Source organism: Neofelis nebulosa, chromosome 6 (assembly GCF_028018385.1).
Source record: "Neofelis nebulosa isolate mNeoNeb1 chromosome 6, mNeoNeb1.pri, whole genome shotgun sequence".
NCBI lineage: Eukaryota > Metazoa > Chordata > Mammalia > Carnivora > Felidae > Neofelis > Neofelis nebulosa.
In genome coordinates this window covers 100,254,990-100,271,596 of record NC_080787.1, presented here as the reverse complement: position 1 = coordinate 100,271,596, position 16,607 = coordinate 100,254,990, and the positions used below count along the sequence as shown (strand labels likewise).

The window sequence follows — 16,607 nt, the reverse complement described above, 5'->3', positions numbered from 1 at the left end:
AGAAATTCATTCCATCAGTTATACGTCAATTAAAAAAATAATAATAATAAAAGAAATTTATTCCAAACAAGGTGCCCCCAAGAAGCTAGCTCATGACATTGACAGTCTGAACAGTTACCACTTCTGGCTCACTGAAATTTAGGGTGTTACTCAGAAGACGTGGGAATAGTATATGGCATTGCCAGGCAGTCAGATTTCAACATGACAAATCAGAAAGAAAAGCATTTTTGTATTGCATGTGCAGGTAAACAATTCTGCCATTCTTGCAACCTCCAGAAATGCAGAAATTAGCTTATCTCCTGCTTGATTACTGTCTAGACAGCCAAAGTAAACTTTATAACATTAATGGTGACAGATTCTCTTCTAAGTGTTCTACATATTTACTCATTAGAGAGGAAGTGATGTGGCCAACTAGAGCCATTATTTGTTTGACACAACTTTTCACTTAAACCTGATATCATTCTGAATCCGATTGTATGAATTATTCCTAAGCATTAGAGCCATTCAAGACCCAGAACTCAGCAGTGTTGACCTTAATTGACCCAACTAGGATGTTTCTGTCAGTAGGTGGGGTGGGCTATCAGTCTTAATGGTTTAGGACGTGGAAATGGTTTAGAATGGTTTAGTATATGTGCTGCCGAAGCGAGCACTAGAATGGTTTAGAAAATGAAAATTGCTTAATTAGGATTCTAGGTCTTGAAACCAAGGGGCTTGGATACAAAAACTTTCATGAAGAAAGTAATCGGGAGAGTTCAGACAGAGGGAAAAGTCTGTGTGAAGAGAATAGATAAAAATAATATCTGAGCAGGGCACCTGGGTGGCTCAGTCAGTTGAGCATCCGACTTCAACTCAGGTCATGATCTCACGGTCTGTGAGTTCGAGCCCTGCATCGGGCTCTGTGCTGACAGCTCAGAGCCTGGAGCCTGCTTCGGATCCTGTGTCTCCCTGTCTCTCTCTCAAAAATACATAAACATTAAAAAAAATAATAAATAAAAAACCTCTAAAAAATAAATAAACCTTTGGTGAGCAAAGGTGTCTTACCAAGCTTTATAAAAAAACAGTTTTAAAATCTTCATGCCTAACTATAAATATTAAGATTTGCATTTCTAGAAACTCGGAATCAGAATTGGAAGGGACCTTATAGAGTTATGTTTCGCAACTTCCTTCATTTTATAGTCGAGAAAAATTAATTGTCCTACCCCAGATCTCACAATGACATTACTAGGAGACCTTGAAGTAGGGTCTAGATCCTTTGGCTCCTAATGCTCTGCCCTATTTCATTACGGTCTTCTCATTGTTGGGCTTCTAAGAGTGGCTATCATTGAAGCTCTTTTAGTCTGTCATGTTTCTGTAGTTGATAGTGTTTGCTTGCCCCCCTGGGCCTGAGGAATGAAAGTCCTTAATCTTTCTCATGGTGCCCTTATTAAGAGTGCCAAGAAGTGGAGGGCTTGGGTTCTTGGTCTCAGGAGATCTGGCATTTGGGCTTCTGGATTCTCTGACTGCCATTATCCTTGCTACCATTGTGGGTTGCTGGAACAAATCATTCCACAAGAATCTGAGGGAGAAAAGTATCATGAAGCAGGTACTTTCTTATATTGAAGTACAAAAGGTGTCTAAACAGGTGCCTATGTAGTAAGCCATGTATTGAAAAAAGATCAGATCAATAAATGGTCTCATTAAATATGTGTAGCTGGTAGTCCTGTGGTCTTCCTAGAAATACTACAATTTTAAAGGAGGATGATACTTAAACATATCTCTCTTTGGTATAATTTAAAATGTTAGGGGCTCCTGGGTGGCTCATTGGTTAAGCATCCAACTCTTGATTTCGGCTCAGGTCATGATCTCATGGTCATGAGATTGAGCTCCACATCAGGCTCAGTGCTGGGCATGGAGCCTGCTTGAGATTCTCTCTCTCCATCTCCTTCTGCTCCTCCCCCGCTTACACACATGCTCATGTGTGTGCTCTCCCTCTCAAAAAAAAAAAAAAAAAAAAAAAAAAAAAGTAATAAAAATAAAGGTTAAGTAAACATTTCAGGCAATAGAAAGAGATTTATGTGTGCATTGAGTAAGTCACCCTTGCCTGGGACACTTCAGCTCCCCTAGGCTATTGCTGGTTTTCATAATCTCTTATCTTCCTTGATTTGTTAACCCAAGGAAGTCCAAAGCTTTTTCCTCAATGGTCATCATTGGCTATGCAAGTGTATTCTGCTCAAGTAACTATAGCTATTTGGAACTATGGGTCCTTTATAAATTTTGAACTTATGAGTACAGGTCTGTCTATATTTGCTAATTACATTAAAAAGAAAAAGAGACAATAAAATGTCTGTTGCCTCTGCCTGGTCTGAAATCTCAGGGAAGTAAAGGCACAGTCTAGTTATCCAGAGCCAGATCCATTGTTAAAAGTTCATGCCATCATTTTGACATTTAGTGTTGTGGACTTTCTCTTTATAAATCCCTCTTCACTTTACCAGTGCTGGTCTCAGAGCTCAAACTGTTTCAAAACCGTAACATTTCTTAGTGAGTGATTGATCTGTATTACGTGTCCAGCCATCAGAGGGATCTTGGGATGTTGCTTGTATAAACTGTAATCCAATCTGATGCTGTGCATTTAGTTACAGTCTTTCATAGACCTATTGGTGATACTCTATCCTCCTGGATTTGGGAATAGAGCTTATCTGATACCTTCAGGGGAAAAAAATCCATTCATTTTCTTTCTTCCCCACTTAAATAACTCAACACATCTGGTAACACTGTAGGATCATTGTCCTTCCAGTTCCTCTGCAGCTCATATTGCTACAATATTTCTTAAGTATTTGGTTACCTAAAGGGCAATGTGATTAAAAAAAAAAAAAAAAAGACTTTGTATAGGTCTTACAAATTAACCCATCTGCAGAGCTAGAAAAAAAATGGCTTTAATCAGCAAAATTTCCATATCAACAGCCTTGTCTGTGTTACACAGGATGAACGTAAATATAAATTTGGAGATGAATGCTCATGTGTTAAAATTTTAAAGCAAGTCTTTCCACAAATTAATGTAATTTGTGTCTAAGAAAATGTTTATTAAATCTAACGTACCTGAGATTAAAGTATCTTGTTGTTTGGGTCTGTATCCTTTGGCTTAATAATGTCTTCAATTACAAGAATGATAAAAGCTGAAACAAAATCCTTTAATTCAATCAGAACTGAGCTAAATTTTAGGAAGCAAAGAGTGGGAATCAGATACGATACTGCATGATATAGGAAGCTAAATATACACGATATTAAGACTTCGCAAGAAGCGGTTGGGGCTGCTTTGAGGAATTCTTGTTTGGAACGGCTGCATTGAAATACCACTATTTTATCCTCTTGAATTAAGATGGTTTATGCAAACAAGTCTAAATTGTACGGTAGTTCCAAAGAGACTGTTTTCTGCTTGTTTTACATTCTGGAACAAGTTCAAAGCTTTTGATTTTGCTTGATTTTTTTTTTTTTTAACAGCCTGAGTCTTGAAAATAATACAGGTTTGATGAATATGATTTCAATATTGCAGTCCTATAAAAATTTTCAGTATTTATGGTACATTTGACCCAGGGGCCCTCCACCAAATATATCCACAGTGCATTTTAAGTATAACAGAATGAACACATTTGAAAGGTTAACCATTCTTTTGCTTTTGCTTTTCTTTCTGTATTAAGTATGAAAATTAGCATTGTAATGGCTCCCAGAATGGAGATATTGAAAAAGTATCCACCTGACAGAAATAAACATACAGAAAATAAATTGAGTTAAGATTTCATTAGGTATCTGAAATTTAAGCTTCTGTTCAAAATGGCTATTACTGGATTTTCATGTATATTAGTCCAATGCTGTGCTTGTAAGTTGTTTTTTTTTTTTGCTTGAATTATGCCTGAAAAAAATTGGATTACGGCTCTAATATCCAGGTGGGCAATGCCATTTGCCAGGATCTTTGTATATAACCCCATAAGCACAAATACTGCCTTGCTGCTAAGGCTTCTGAGGCTTTCTGAGGTAAAAATGGGCATAAAAATGTTTAATTGTTTCTTTTAATTTTTTTTCTTGTTTTTTTAGGTTGTGGAACTTTTAGCAAGTGCTCTTATGGACTTGGTGCAGGGAGTATACCATGAAAATTCTACTTCAGCAAAGGTAGGGTTGGGTACTCATTATAAAATGTTAGGTTAAAAACCCTCGTGGCAAAACTAGAATTGACGAGCGAAAATGTCATTTTTGTTTTGTGTTTAAATTGTACATGACATTTTTTTTTAGATTAGTGTTTTGGCTACAAATCCATGGCCATACGCTTAGTACATAGCAGATTTAGCCAATTAAAACAACCTCTTATCCTCTGGCTGGATTCACAGTCTGTTCAGTCTGCAGCAGCCCAGTAGACACCAGGATGCTCTGTGTCTACTGGCTGGCAGGTAGCACTGTCACAGGGCAGGCAGACTGGAGAAACAGCTTGTGCTGAGGTGGCTGGGTGCAGCCTTTCCCCAGAGGAAGGGGTCTTCCATGTCCCAGAAGAGTGGACATGATCTGAAGAGGATGACTTTTGAGGGCATGAGGAAAGAATGTCTTTTATGTCCAACATCCAGAATTTACTGCGTTTGTAAATTCTCTGTGATAAGAAGTAGGATGGTTGTGCGGTTGGATCATTCTGATTAATTATATAGATCTAGAATTAAGGTTTTTTGACTCATTTAACAGGACATCTTATGGGTTAGGTTTTATTTCTTTAAAACGCAGTTATTTCATTTCAGTAGGATATTGAATGTGAAGCAGTTGCCTCATTGACCACCGCCATCATTTAACATGGTATATGCTATTATACGGGATTCCTAGCTTAGGGTTTCATTATTCTAACTTCTTTAGCTTCTGTATTAGCAAGATTTCACTCACTGCAAATTAGAGAAAATATGCGCATATGCACATTTTAGGCTTTTTGACATTTCCATTTGAAAAAAGAAAGACTGATTTTACTGGAAAATGAAACATAGGGCATGAGCAACTTGCATAAGAAATTTAAAAGTATAACCCAGGGACTCTGGATGGCTCAGAGAATAGTTAGTAAAATATGAAGAATTATACCTTGGACGTCTGCTAACATTTGGTTCAAGGAACCACAGTTCCCTGGAGGCATATCTAACTTCACCTAAGTTGCCTAGTGGTATGTGGGGACCTGGCAGGATATATGACCACAGTGGGACCCCCTTTGCTGCATTTTTCAAAAATATACCATACTTCACTACCATGGCTGAGGATTAATAGCACATCGTAGAATGGAAGATTCCTGGTCTAGTTCCACTCATAAGTTGCCTCATATATAGTATAATGAAGATGATAGTAGCTAAACGTGTAACACTGTGGTAAGTAACTCACCTATGTTTCTTCATTTAATCTTCACAGAAAGCCTGCTAGCAGATACTACTGCTATCCCCATTTGACATATGGGAAAACCGAGGTTTAGAAAAGATTAAATAATTTGCCCACAGTCCTACAACTTGCTAGTTGAGATTTGAACACCAGAGCTCAGGTTCTTAACCGTGCGTTTTCTACCTCTATACCTCAATGAAACCCAATCTGCTCGCCTCCCTCTGCCATACCTGAGATCCCACCATATATGGTGATGACAGTGACCTCTTCTGGCAGTTGAGGCATCGTTTTCCCCTGGGATAGTTCTAATGTGTTCAACGTAGTTCCATGTAAGATATTAATATCTTACAGTTAAATACCTTAATTTTTAAGCGAAAGTGTTATTGTTTTAGGGCTCTTGATTTATTCACTCTTAACTGTTTGTCCACTATAATTAGCCTAGTTTGTTAATAATTTTGTGAACATTTATTAAATACTTTCTGTATATCAGGCAGACCTAACAGCAACGACAACAGTAAATGGTTAGATAGCACTTTACAGTTTGCTTATACTTTCTTTCTCTACAGTCACCCATAAAAAGGGGGACATTTGTTGGTACGCCCATTTTATACATTAAAAGCCTGAGATTCAGGGATGACAAAAGGCAGGAAAGCCTATTATCTGGAAACTCTTTGTTGATGTATGTTTCACAGTGGCATGATCTGAACCCAGGTTTTTTGACTCCAAGTCCCACATAATCTGTTTCTTCCTGGGAAAGAGAAAAGAGGAAGCAACGAAAGTCTTTGAAGGACTGTTGATCATACGTGCACTGCCAATTAGCAAGCACTAATTGCTGACTTTCATTGGCTAGTTTTACTTCAGAGAATCTGTAGCAATGCTTTGTCCATCTGCCCTGTTTCCCTACCGTCTCCCCAAACACAGCCCTTTAAAGCACTAGCGACCTTCTTTAAGCAATTACATTTCTGAATATAGCCAAACCATTTAAAGAGCTGTTTTGGTTGGTTTTGTTTTCTTTTGTTTTGTTTTTATAACGGAAGGAAAATGCATAGTTGGACTGAAGCTGTGGGAGTGCTTCTGGATGCCTCCATTTGTGTCCCAGGTCCAATTTAGGTTAACCACATTTCCCTTCCTAACCAGAAAAATCCTGGCCTTTCTCCCCCCTCCTCTAAGTGTGCTTGCCATTGCAATGGCAGTTCAGAATTTGGGTTTTCGAACTTGGCCCAGAAATGCCTTCAGAGGCAGAGAGAGCACTGCCCCACATGGAGTGCCTTCAAGGTTTTCATGTTCTGGCACGATTGGGAAGCAGCCACAAGTGGAGGTCATGTGGGAAGTGAGTGGCACAACCTCCGTAGCCTTGGGCCAATTCAGTACACAAAAGAATTGCTTTGTGATTTAAAATCAGCTGCAAACCATTTATTCTCTCTGGGGAGAAGAGAATACAATGCAGTCTGTTTTCTATATGGCTACTTAATGCAGTGATGGAGAACCTGGGTAGTACGAAAATAGCTTTCTGTGGAGCAGTGCCTATGTGACCAGGGTAGATGCACTAAAAGCAAATGGAGGAGAATTACAATTGAATATGTCCAAAATCACCTTCTCCAGAAGAAGTTTGTAGAGTAATTACCTAATCCTCCTTTAAACTATGAAAATTTATGTGACTTAACGTTAGTAATACTTGACAGATCATATGTAAATTGTGATCATGTAAACATTCAAAGTAATTTTGGAAATTCATCCTTTGATCTAGCCATTGAAAAACAGTATTTTTATTTTTGTGTTTGTTAGTGAATGAACCATTTTTTCCCTATAATAAAAATTAGCCATTGTGCTTTCTTTAGTGTTCATAGCATTTCCTCTCTGTCTACCTGGTTTGGTGTTGTTGTTAGCTAATTGGAAAAAAAAAAAGTATATGAAGTAGAAAAATTGCATTTTATGTTTTTTTAAGTTTGTTTCTTTATGTTGAGAGAGAGCACAAGTGGGGTGGGGGAGGAGCACACAGTAGGGGGGTGGGAAGACAGAGAATCCCAAGCTGGCTCTGTGCTGTCAGCACAGAGCCCGAATCAGGGCTCTATCCCACAAACCATGAGACCATGATCTGAGCCAAAATCAAGTTTCAGATGTTTAACCAACTGAGCCACCCAGGCACCCCCCCAAAATTGCATTTTAAATGCAGCTGTTGTTTACCATTCTAAGAGTTCCCAAGTCCTGCCTTGTACATTGTGTTCATGTTACTCACTGTACACACTAAATATTTTGCATTTTAGCAAAATTGGCTTTGAATCCAGACCTTTATATCTAAAATCTTTATAGCATAATTATCTTATAACTTGTTTCTAATTAGAAAAGTTACTACGTATTTGGTAATAAAAATTGAAAGCACAGAAAAAGGTCAAGAGGAAAAAAGAAATTATTTTACATAAACCATCCCCAGAAATGAATGATGATTACACCTTAATGTATTTTCTTCTAGATTTCATTCTATATTTCTCCCATTTTATAGTTATTATTCTATGTCGTTTTTTGTTCCGATTGATTCCCTAGGATTTGTTATTAAAAGTCTTCAAATGGGGCGCTTGGGTGGCTCAGTCAGTTGAGTGTCCAACTTCGGCTCAGGTCATGATCTCACGGTTCGTGGGTTCGAGCCCCGCATCGGGCTCTGTACTAACAGCTCAGAGCCTGGAGCCTGCTTCAGATGGTGTCTCCCTGTCTCTCTGTTCCTCCCCTGCTCTCACTCTGTCTCTCTCTCTCTCACTCTCTCAAAAATAAATAAAGATTTAAAAAAATTAAAAAAAAAAAAGTCTTCAAATGTTAGGGGCACCTGGGTGGCTCAGCCGGTTGAGTGTCCAACTTTAGCTCAGGTCATGATCTCACCGTTTGTGGGTTTGGGCCCCACATCGGGCTCTGTGCTGTCATCTCAGAGCCTGGAACCTGCTTCAGATTCTGTGTCTCCTCCTCTCTCTACCCCTACCCCACTCATGATCTGTCTGTCTCTCAAAAATAAATTAACGTTAAAAGTAAATTTTTTTTAAAGTCTTCAAATTTTAATTTTACTGACTAATGTTTCTCCATACTACTATAATTTACTGAACCATTCCACAATTTTTAGATACTTACCGTTTCCTTTTTTTTTTTAATGAGTTTAAACAATATTGTGATGATGAACATCTTAGTGTTTATAACAGTGCTCTATTTTATACTATTTGCTAAAAAAAAAAAAAAAAAAAGAACCCTAGAAGTGAGATTTTTTTTTTTAATCAAAAAGTTAGAATATCTTTAGGGGTACCTGGATGGCTCAGTCAGTTAAGCATCCAACTCTTGATTTCGGATCAGGTCATGATCTCATAGTTCGTGGGTTCAAGCCCTACACTGGGCTCAGCACTGACAGTATGGAGCCTGCTTGGGATTCTCTCTCTCTTTCTCTCTCTCTCCCTCTCTCTCTCTCTCTCTCTCTCTCTCTCAAATAAACTTTTAAAAAAGTTAAAGTAAAATCTATTCTTAAAAAAAAAAAAAGTAAGAATATTTTCAATATGTAGAAAAAGATTGCTATCCTTAGAAAAGCCTGCTTTTAAAGTTGGCCCTTGGCTAGAATCTGGGAACTTGGATTTTAGGAGTGTCTCTACCATTATCTAACTGGTAAGTGCAACTCACTGTAGCCAAACTGTTTTTGCCAGTAATGTGGTTTATTTTGAATATCTGCTTTCCTTCTGGGAGTCTGGAATGTTGGTATATGCTAGGCAGAGAGGATGACCAACCCCTACAGAAACGCTGAGCACTGAGTCTCCAATGAACTTCCCAGGCAGACAGTGTTTTGTATATGTTATCACATGTGTTCATTCTTAGAGGAATTAATCACATCTTGTTTGACTCCACTGGCAGAGGATTCTTGGAAGCTTGCGCCCAGTTTCCTGTAGACTTCATCTCATGCACCTTTTTCCCTTTGCTGGTTTTGTTTTATATCCTTTGCTGTAATAAACCATAGTTGTGACTTTGACTATATGTTGAGTCCTAGGAGTCCTCCTAACAAGGCCATCAAACCTTGGGGTGGTCTTAGAGACCCCTAAACACTGTTTTTCGGATTCCTTATTATTTCTACCCACTCGTACTCCTTCCTTGTGAACTAATCAAGGTCCTCTGCAACACTCATGTTGGTTTTAAAATGGGGAACAGCACACCTCTTTCCTGTCTTCAGAGATTCTGCTCATGTTGGCTTGGCCCCGATCTCAGGAAAGTGAGAGGGTTTTAAAGAGGATCCATTTCTCTTGGAAAGGAAGTGGTTTTAACAGAGTTACTAAAATTACAAAGATCCATTCTATTTTTTTCCAAGCATAGATTATACTTTCAGTATATCATTCTCTTATGAGAAGTAGATAAGACCACTTATGTCCATTTATTTATTTTTTATTTTTTATGCCTATCTTCCTTAGCCCCTTAGCATATCTTCCTTAGCCCTTAGCATCTTTCAAGTAAGATACAAGAATAATTCAATTCACCAGGAAGTTATAGATTGGTGCCTACCTGCAAAGCCCAATGCCACCTTCTAAAATACAATAAAAAGATTAGCAAGGGGAGCTTTGTCCATTGAAAAAATAACAGGGAGAAAATTTGAACAAAAAGTCACATCTGGTTGGGAAAATCAGAAAAGACTTCAAGGAGAATGTGATATTTGAGGTGAACATTTAAGGATGGGAAGGACATCTGTTGATGGAGAAGGATGCCATTTGAGGCAGAGGAAACAGCATGATCAAAAGTAGGCATATTTAAGATCAGGCCTTCATCCACATTAGAATAAAGGAATAGTAAGAAGACTGGAAAGGTAGGTTTTGTCACATGCTTCAAGACTTACAATGCCAGAATATAGAGCTAAAACCATATTTAGTACTTGAGATAAGGGAGGGATTGAAGATTTAAAAAAAAATTCTTTTTTAATGTTTATTTATTTTTGAGAGAGAGAGACAGAACATGAGCATGGGAAGGGCAGAGAGAGAAGGAGACCCAGAATCCGAAGCAGGCTCCAGGCTCTGAGCTGTCAGCACAGAGCCCGCTGTGGGGCTCGAACTCACAAACCATGAGATCATGACCTGAGCTGAAGTTGGACACCTAACCGACTGAGCCACCTAGGTGCCCCAAGATTGAAGATTTTTAAACAAAGGAATTACATGATCAAATTAACCTTTGGGAAACCTAATACATCAGTGGTCATTATGACGGTTTACTGGAAATTAGAGGTATATGAAAACAGAAAGCCAAAACAATAAAGGCTAGGGGTATTCTTCTTCCAATTTAACATAGTTGGCCCCTTCTTGATATTCATATCTCTACATCAATATCATCTTTTCAAAGACAGCCCCTCACCGAATCTGAAGTAGCCACCATACTTAATTCCCTTTATCTTAATCACAGTTGTCACCCTCTCATATTTTTCTTATAGTTTCTCCTACAAGTATATAAACTCTGTGGGAGGTGGGATTTTGTTTACCATTGTATTCCTAATACCAGAACAGTGCCTAGCACAATAGCCGTAGCCCAAAAATAGTTGTTAAATTAATGATATAGCTTTATTGATGTATAGTATGCTGCAAATACTCCAACGTTTTATTTTGTTTTTTGAGAGAGAGAGAGAGACATAGAGCAAGCAGGGGAGGGGCAGAGAGAGAGGGAGACACAGAACCCAAAGCAGGCTCCAGGTTCTAGGCTCTGAGCTGTCAGCACAGAGCCTGATGCGGGGCTCACAGCCATGAATACAAGATCATGACCTGAGCCAAAGTTGGATGCTCAACTGACTGAGCCACCCACGCATCCCAAACTGCAAATATTTCAAGTGCACGATCTGATGTTTTGATATTTGTGTGTACCATTGAAACTGTCATCACAAGATAATGAACATAGCCATTACTCCCAAAGAGTAGGCTTGCTTACTACTTGCTACAAAAGCAGCAATCCCCTAAACTCAGTGTTTCGTTTGTTGGTTTGATTTTAGCTGTAACACAAATCCACTGAAGGCTAGCATCCATCTGAGCCCACATTGTTGCCCCTGCAGGACTTGGGATCAAGGGCAGCCAACACAAATATGCTCATGCACATGCTTTTTGCTGTGCCATGAATAATAAAGTCCTTTGTCTCTGATCCAGCAGTCTTGTGTCTTCTGTTAGCATCACTAAAACAGTCACAAGGTAGTTCATTAGTTTGTATGTAAGGTAAAGCAAAATCTCAGATCCAAGAGCTAGACCTCCCAACACAATGTTGAAGTAGTGAGAATGGACATTCCTGACATGCTCCCGACGCTAGCAGAAAGACATTCAGTATTTCACCATTAAGTGTGATGTTAACTGGAGGTTTTTGTTTTTGTTTTTAGAGGCTCTTGATTAGTGAAGAAGTTCCCTTGTATTCCTAATTTCCTGAGAGTTCTTATCAGGAATTAATGTTGATTTTGACATTTTTTTTCTACAGCTATTGAGGTGATCATATTTTTTTATTTTTTTTTCTTTTAGGTTTTCCTTTTTTTTAAGGCTATTGATATGGTAAATTAATTGATTATCTAATGTTAAACCAACCTTGCATTTGTGGAGTAAACCTCATGTGATCCTGATCCAGTCTCCTTTTTATACGTTGTTGAATTTGATATGCTAAAGTTTGTTAATGTTTGCATCTATATTATTGCATAATAAATTGGAAAGTATTAACTCCTTTTTTATTATTTTGAAAGATTTTTTTTTGGTAGAGTTGGTATTATTTCTTCCTTAAATATTTGATAGAATTCATTAGTGAAACCATGGAACCTTTCTTTGTGGGAAAGTTGAGGTTTTTTTAAACTACAAATTTAATGCTTTAAAAACTGTTGGACTATTTAGGGTTATGTGTTTCTTCGTGAGTCGCCTTTGGTAGTTATAGCCTTTAAAGAAATTGTTTACTTCATCTAAGTTGTCAGATTTATTGGCATAAAGTTCTTAATAATATCCCCATATTATCCTTTTAATACATGTAGAGTGTATATTGATGTCACCTCTCTCATTTTGACATTCATAATTTGTGTCTTTTTATTTCCCCAAGAAGCATAACAATATTACTGATTCCAAAGGACCAGCTTTTGGCTTCACCACTTTTCTCTCTTTTTCACCTTTCTGTATTCTTTCTTCTGGTTACTTTGGCTTTATTTCCATCATTTTTAAAGCATTTTAAGCTGAAATCATTTATAAATTGAAACCTGTTTTCTTTTCTAATATGACATTTAATGCAATGAATTCCTCTCTAAGTGCTACTTTAGCGACATCCCACAAGTTTTCATTACATTACTTTTTAAATTTTCGTTCAGTTCAAACCACTTATTAATTTCTTTGGAAAGGAATAGTAAGAAGATTTTTTTTTTTTGACTCAAATTATTTAAAACCTTGTATTTAGTTTCTGAGTGTTTTGAGATTGTTCCAGATGTCTTCCTGTCATTGATTTATAATACCTTTGTGGTTAGAGAACATATTTTATATGGTTTGAGTTATTTTAAATGTATTGAGAGTTGTTTTATGACCCAGATATGATCTATCTTGGTAAATGTTCACTTAAAAAGAATATGTATCCTGCTGTTGTTTATGGAGTGTTATGTAAATATCAATTAAGTCAGATTGGTTGATAGTGTCATTAAAGTCTTATGTATCTATAATTGTTTTCATTCTGCTTATTTTCTGAGTTACTGAGAGAAGGGTGTTAAAGTGTCTGATTATAATTGTGGATTCTTCTATTTCTCCTCACAGTTCTATCAGTTTTCCCTTCATGTATTTTAAATCTCTGCTTTAGGCACATTAACCCTTAAGGTCATTGTGCTATTTTGATGGTTTTATCTCTTTATTATTTTTTTTAATAACCTTTTTTAGCCCTGGTAATATGCTTTATGTTTTTTTTTTCCTGATGTATACCTTATCTGATGCTAATATAATCATTCCAGCTTTGTTTTGATTAAAATTATGGTGTTATCTTTTTCCATCCTTGTACTGTTTTTATATTTACAATTTTTTAATGTTTTTAAAAATTTTTTTTTTTACATTTATTTATTTTTGAGACAGAGAGAGACAGAGCATGAATGGGGAGGGTCAGAGAGAGAGAGAGAGAGAGAGAGGGAGACACAGAATCTGAAACAGGCTCCAGGCTCTGAGCTGTCAGCACAGAGCCCGACACGGGGCTTGAATTCACGAACCGCTAGATCATGACCTGAGCCGAAGTCGGATGCTTAACCGACTGAGCCACCCAGGCGCCCCTAATGTTTATTTTTGAGGGAGAGAGGGAGGGAGTGCGCAAGAGCCAGGGAGGGGCAGAGAGAGAGGGGACAGAGGATCTGAAGTGGGCTCTGTACTGGAAGCAGAGAGCCCAATGCAGGATTCAAACCCATGAACAGTGAGACCATGATCTGAGCAGAAGTTAAGCCACCCAGGCTCCCCAGTTTTTATATTTAAAGTAGGGTTCTTATATGCAGCATTTAGTTGGATCTTGCTCTTTTATTCAGTCCGATGATCTCTACCTTTTAATTTGTATGTCTAGATCATTTATATTTGATGTATTCATTGATATGGTTGAGTTTAAATGCCATCTTGTTTGTTTGCCATTTGTCCCATTTGTTTTTCCCTTTCCTTTTTCTGCCTTCTCTTAGATTAGTTTTCACAATGCCATTTTGTCTCCTTTTTTACTTGTTAGCTATAACTCTTTACTACGGCTTTAGTAGTTGCTCTTGAGTTCATAATATAGATCTTTGATTTATCACGGTCTAGTTCCAAGTGATAATATACCTTTACTTATAGGATAAGAAGCTTACAAAAGCTTATTTCTACTACTTCCTTCTCAGCCTTTGTATTATCATTTTCATGTATTTTGCTCCCATATATATTATAGATCTCACAATACAGTGTTACTATGTTTGCTTTAAATATTCAATTACATTTTAAAGGGACTTAATTTTTTCAAGGCTTTTATATTTACCCCCATAATTCACATCTTCAGTGCTTTTCATTTCTTTTTGTCAGTCATCCAGATTTCCATGTGGTATTATTTTCCTCCTTCCTAAAAGACTTCTTTTAACATTGCTTATAGTACAGGTCTGCTGGTGATTAATTCTTCCAGTTTTTGTGTCTGAGAAAAATCTTTATATTGACTTTGTTTTTAAGATATGTTCACTGGATATAAAATTCAACATTGATGAATTTTTTTCTTTCAGTGTTTTCAAGATGTTGCTTCATTGTTGTCTTATATTATTTCCAACAAGGGAGTTTCTGTCATCCTTAGTTTTGTTCCTCTGTATATTATGTGGCTAAATTTCTGATGCTGTTTTTGTGATTTTCTTTTTACCACTGGTTTTGAGCATTTGAATTATGATGTGCCTTGGTGTCATATTTTTCATGTTTCTTGTGTTTGGGGTTCATTGGGTCTCTTAGATCTGTGAGTTTTGTTTTTATCAAATTTGGGAAAATTTCGGTCCTTATTTCTTCAAATATTTTTTCTGGCCTTCTCTCTCCTTCTTACTGGGACTCAAATTACATGTATAATAGGCTGCTTAACATTAACCCAGAGCCCACTGATTTGTATTCTTTTTTTTTTTTAACTAGTATTATTGTTTTCTCTTGTATTTCATTTTGGATAATTTCTATTGGTGCACATTCAGGCTCACCAATTTATATCTTCTGTGTTTCTGTTAACCTGCTCAGGGTTTCTTCTAGCTCCTAGACCATATGCACTACAGTTATGAAAACTGTTTTAATATCCCTGTCTACTAATTCAGTCATCTGTGTTGTTTCTGAGTTGACTTCAATTGACTGATTTCTCTCCTCATTATGCATTGTGTTTTCCTGCCTTTTTTTTTTTTTTTTTTTTTGCATGCTTGGTTATTTTTGATTGGATGCCAGACACTGAATTTTATTTTATTGGATTCTAGATATTTTTGTATCTCTATAAATATTCTTGAACTTTCTTCTGGAATTCAGTTAAGTTACTGGAAACAGTTTGATTTTTTTCAGGTCTTACATTTAAGTTTTGATAGGCAAGACCAGAATAGTATTTAGTCTAGAGCTAATTTTCCCCACCTCAAAGGCAAAACCCTTCTGAGTACTCTACTGATACCCTGTGAATTATGAGGTTTTCCACTCTGGCTGGTGGGAACAGGAACTACTCCCAGCCCTGTGTGAGCTCCAAGGATTGTTCCCTCTCTACCTCCTGAATGATTCTCTCCTCACACTTTGATAATGTTGTATCCATGCATTGGTAATGCTCAGCTGAAGACTTCTGGAAAACCCTCTGTACATCTCTAGAGCTCTTCGTGCAGCTCACCTATCTTGAGTACTCTGCCCTGTGAATGCTAGCCCCTAATTCTAACCCCTTTGGCCTCTGTAGACACTCCAGTCCATCTCCTCAACTCGAGGAGACTGCTAGGCTCTGTGACTTGGCATTTTCTCCAGACAGTAAACTGGAACATTTATTTATTTCCCATCTCTCAGTGATCACTGTCATTTGTTGCCTGATTTCAAATGCATTAAAGCTCTTGTTTCATATATTTTGTCCAGTGTTTTAGTGGTTTCAGGTGGAGGAGTAAATTCAGTCTGCTGCTCCATCTTGCTGGAAGGGCCAGTCCTCATGACTTTATTGCTTGATTTGTGTTATAATGACTTAAAATAATTCACAAATACAAAATTTTCTTCTTATAAATTTTATGGTATCTTTGTGTTGCCGATACCCTACTATACATGCTTATTTTAGTGTGTCTATTGTGTACTAAGTATTGTATTGAGTATTGTGTACTCATGTGCCATGAGAGTAAGAAATCAAAAATGGCTCCAATGTTTTACACCTGGTTTACTGGGGAAAAAATGAGGGTAGATTTGACATACAGGAGGCTTGGTTATAGAGAGAAGTGGATGTATTTAGATGAATCAGATTAATGGGGAGCTGATGGCAGACTCTCCATATGAAAGACTCAGGAGCTCCAGAGAGGTCCTGTGGGAATTCCTCTTTGTAGACTTATAGGTAAATGAGTTTGGGTAGACAAAGAAACAAAGTTTAGGAAAGTAAAAATTGAGAACTGAAAAGGAAGTTGGAATTGTAGTCAATACGACCTGGATACGCTATAAGTAGATTTTGAACTTGACTCTGTTTCTTCCCAACTAAGACTAAAAGAGAAATATGTTGTGTTCTGAATTTTTCATTATTTGATGATTAATTCTACAGACAGTTTTTGTACAGAAATTTTTTTCTGAAATCAAACAAATAGGGAT

The 16,607-nt window shown here is 37.3% G+C and overlaps 1 protein-coding gene across 5 annotated transcripts in view; it reads left to right on the top strand.

Moving 5' to 3' along the window:
• The window catches only part of PDSS2 (decaprenyl diphosphate synthase subunit 2), a 295,263-nt gene that overhangs the window by 179,126 nt on the left and 99,530 nt on the right, over positions 1–16,607 (top strand). For all 5 annotated transcript variants that reach the window (XR_009263177.1, XR_009263178.1, XR_009263180.1 and 2 more), the window contains one exon: positions 4,069–4,143. Coding sequence is in view for 2 of the 5 variants with exons in the window: in XM_058734860.1 (XP_058590843.1) it covers positions 4,069–4,143 (75 nt within the window). In the remaining 3 variants the exon portion in view is untranslated. The remainder of the gene's footprint in view (positions 1–4,068; positions 4,144–16,607) is intronic.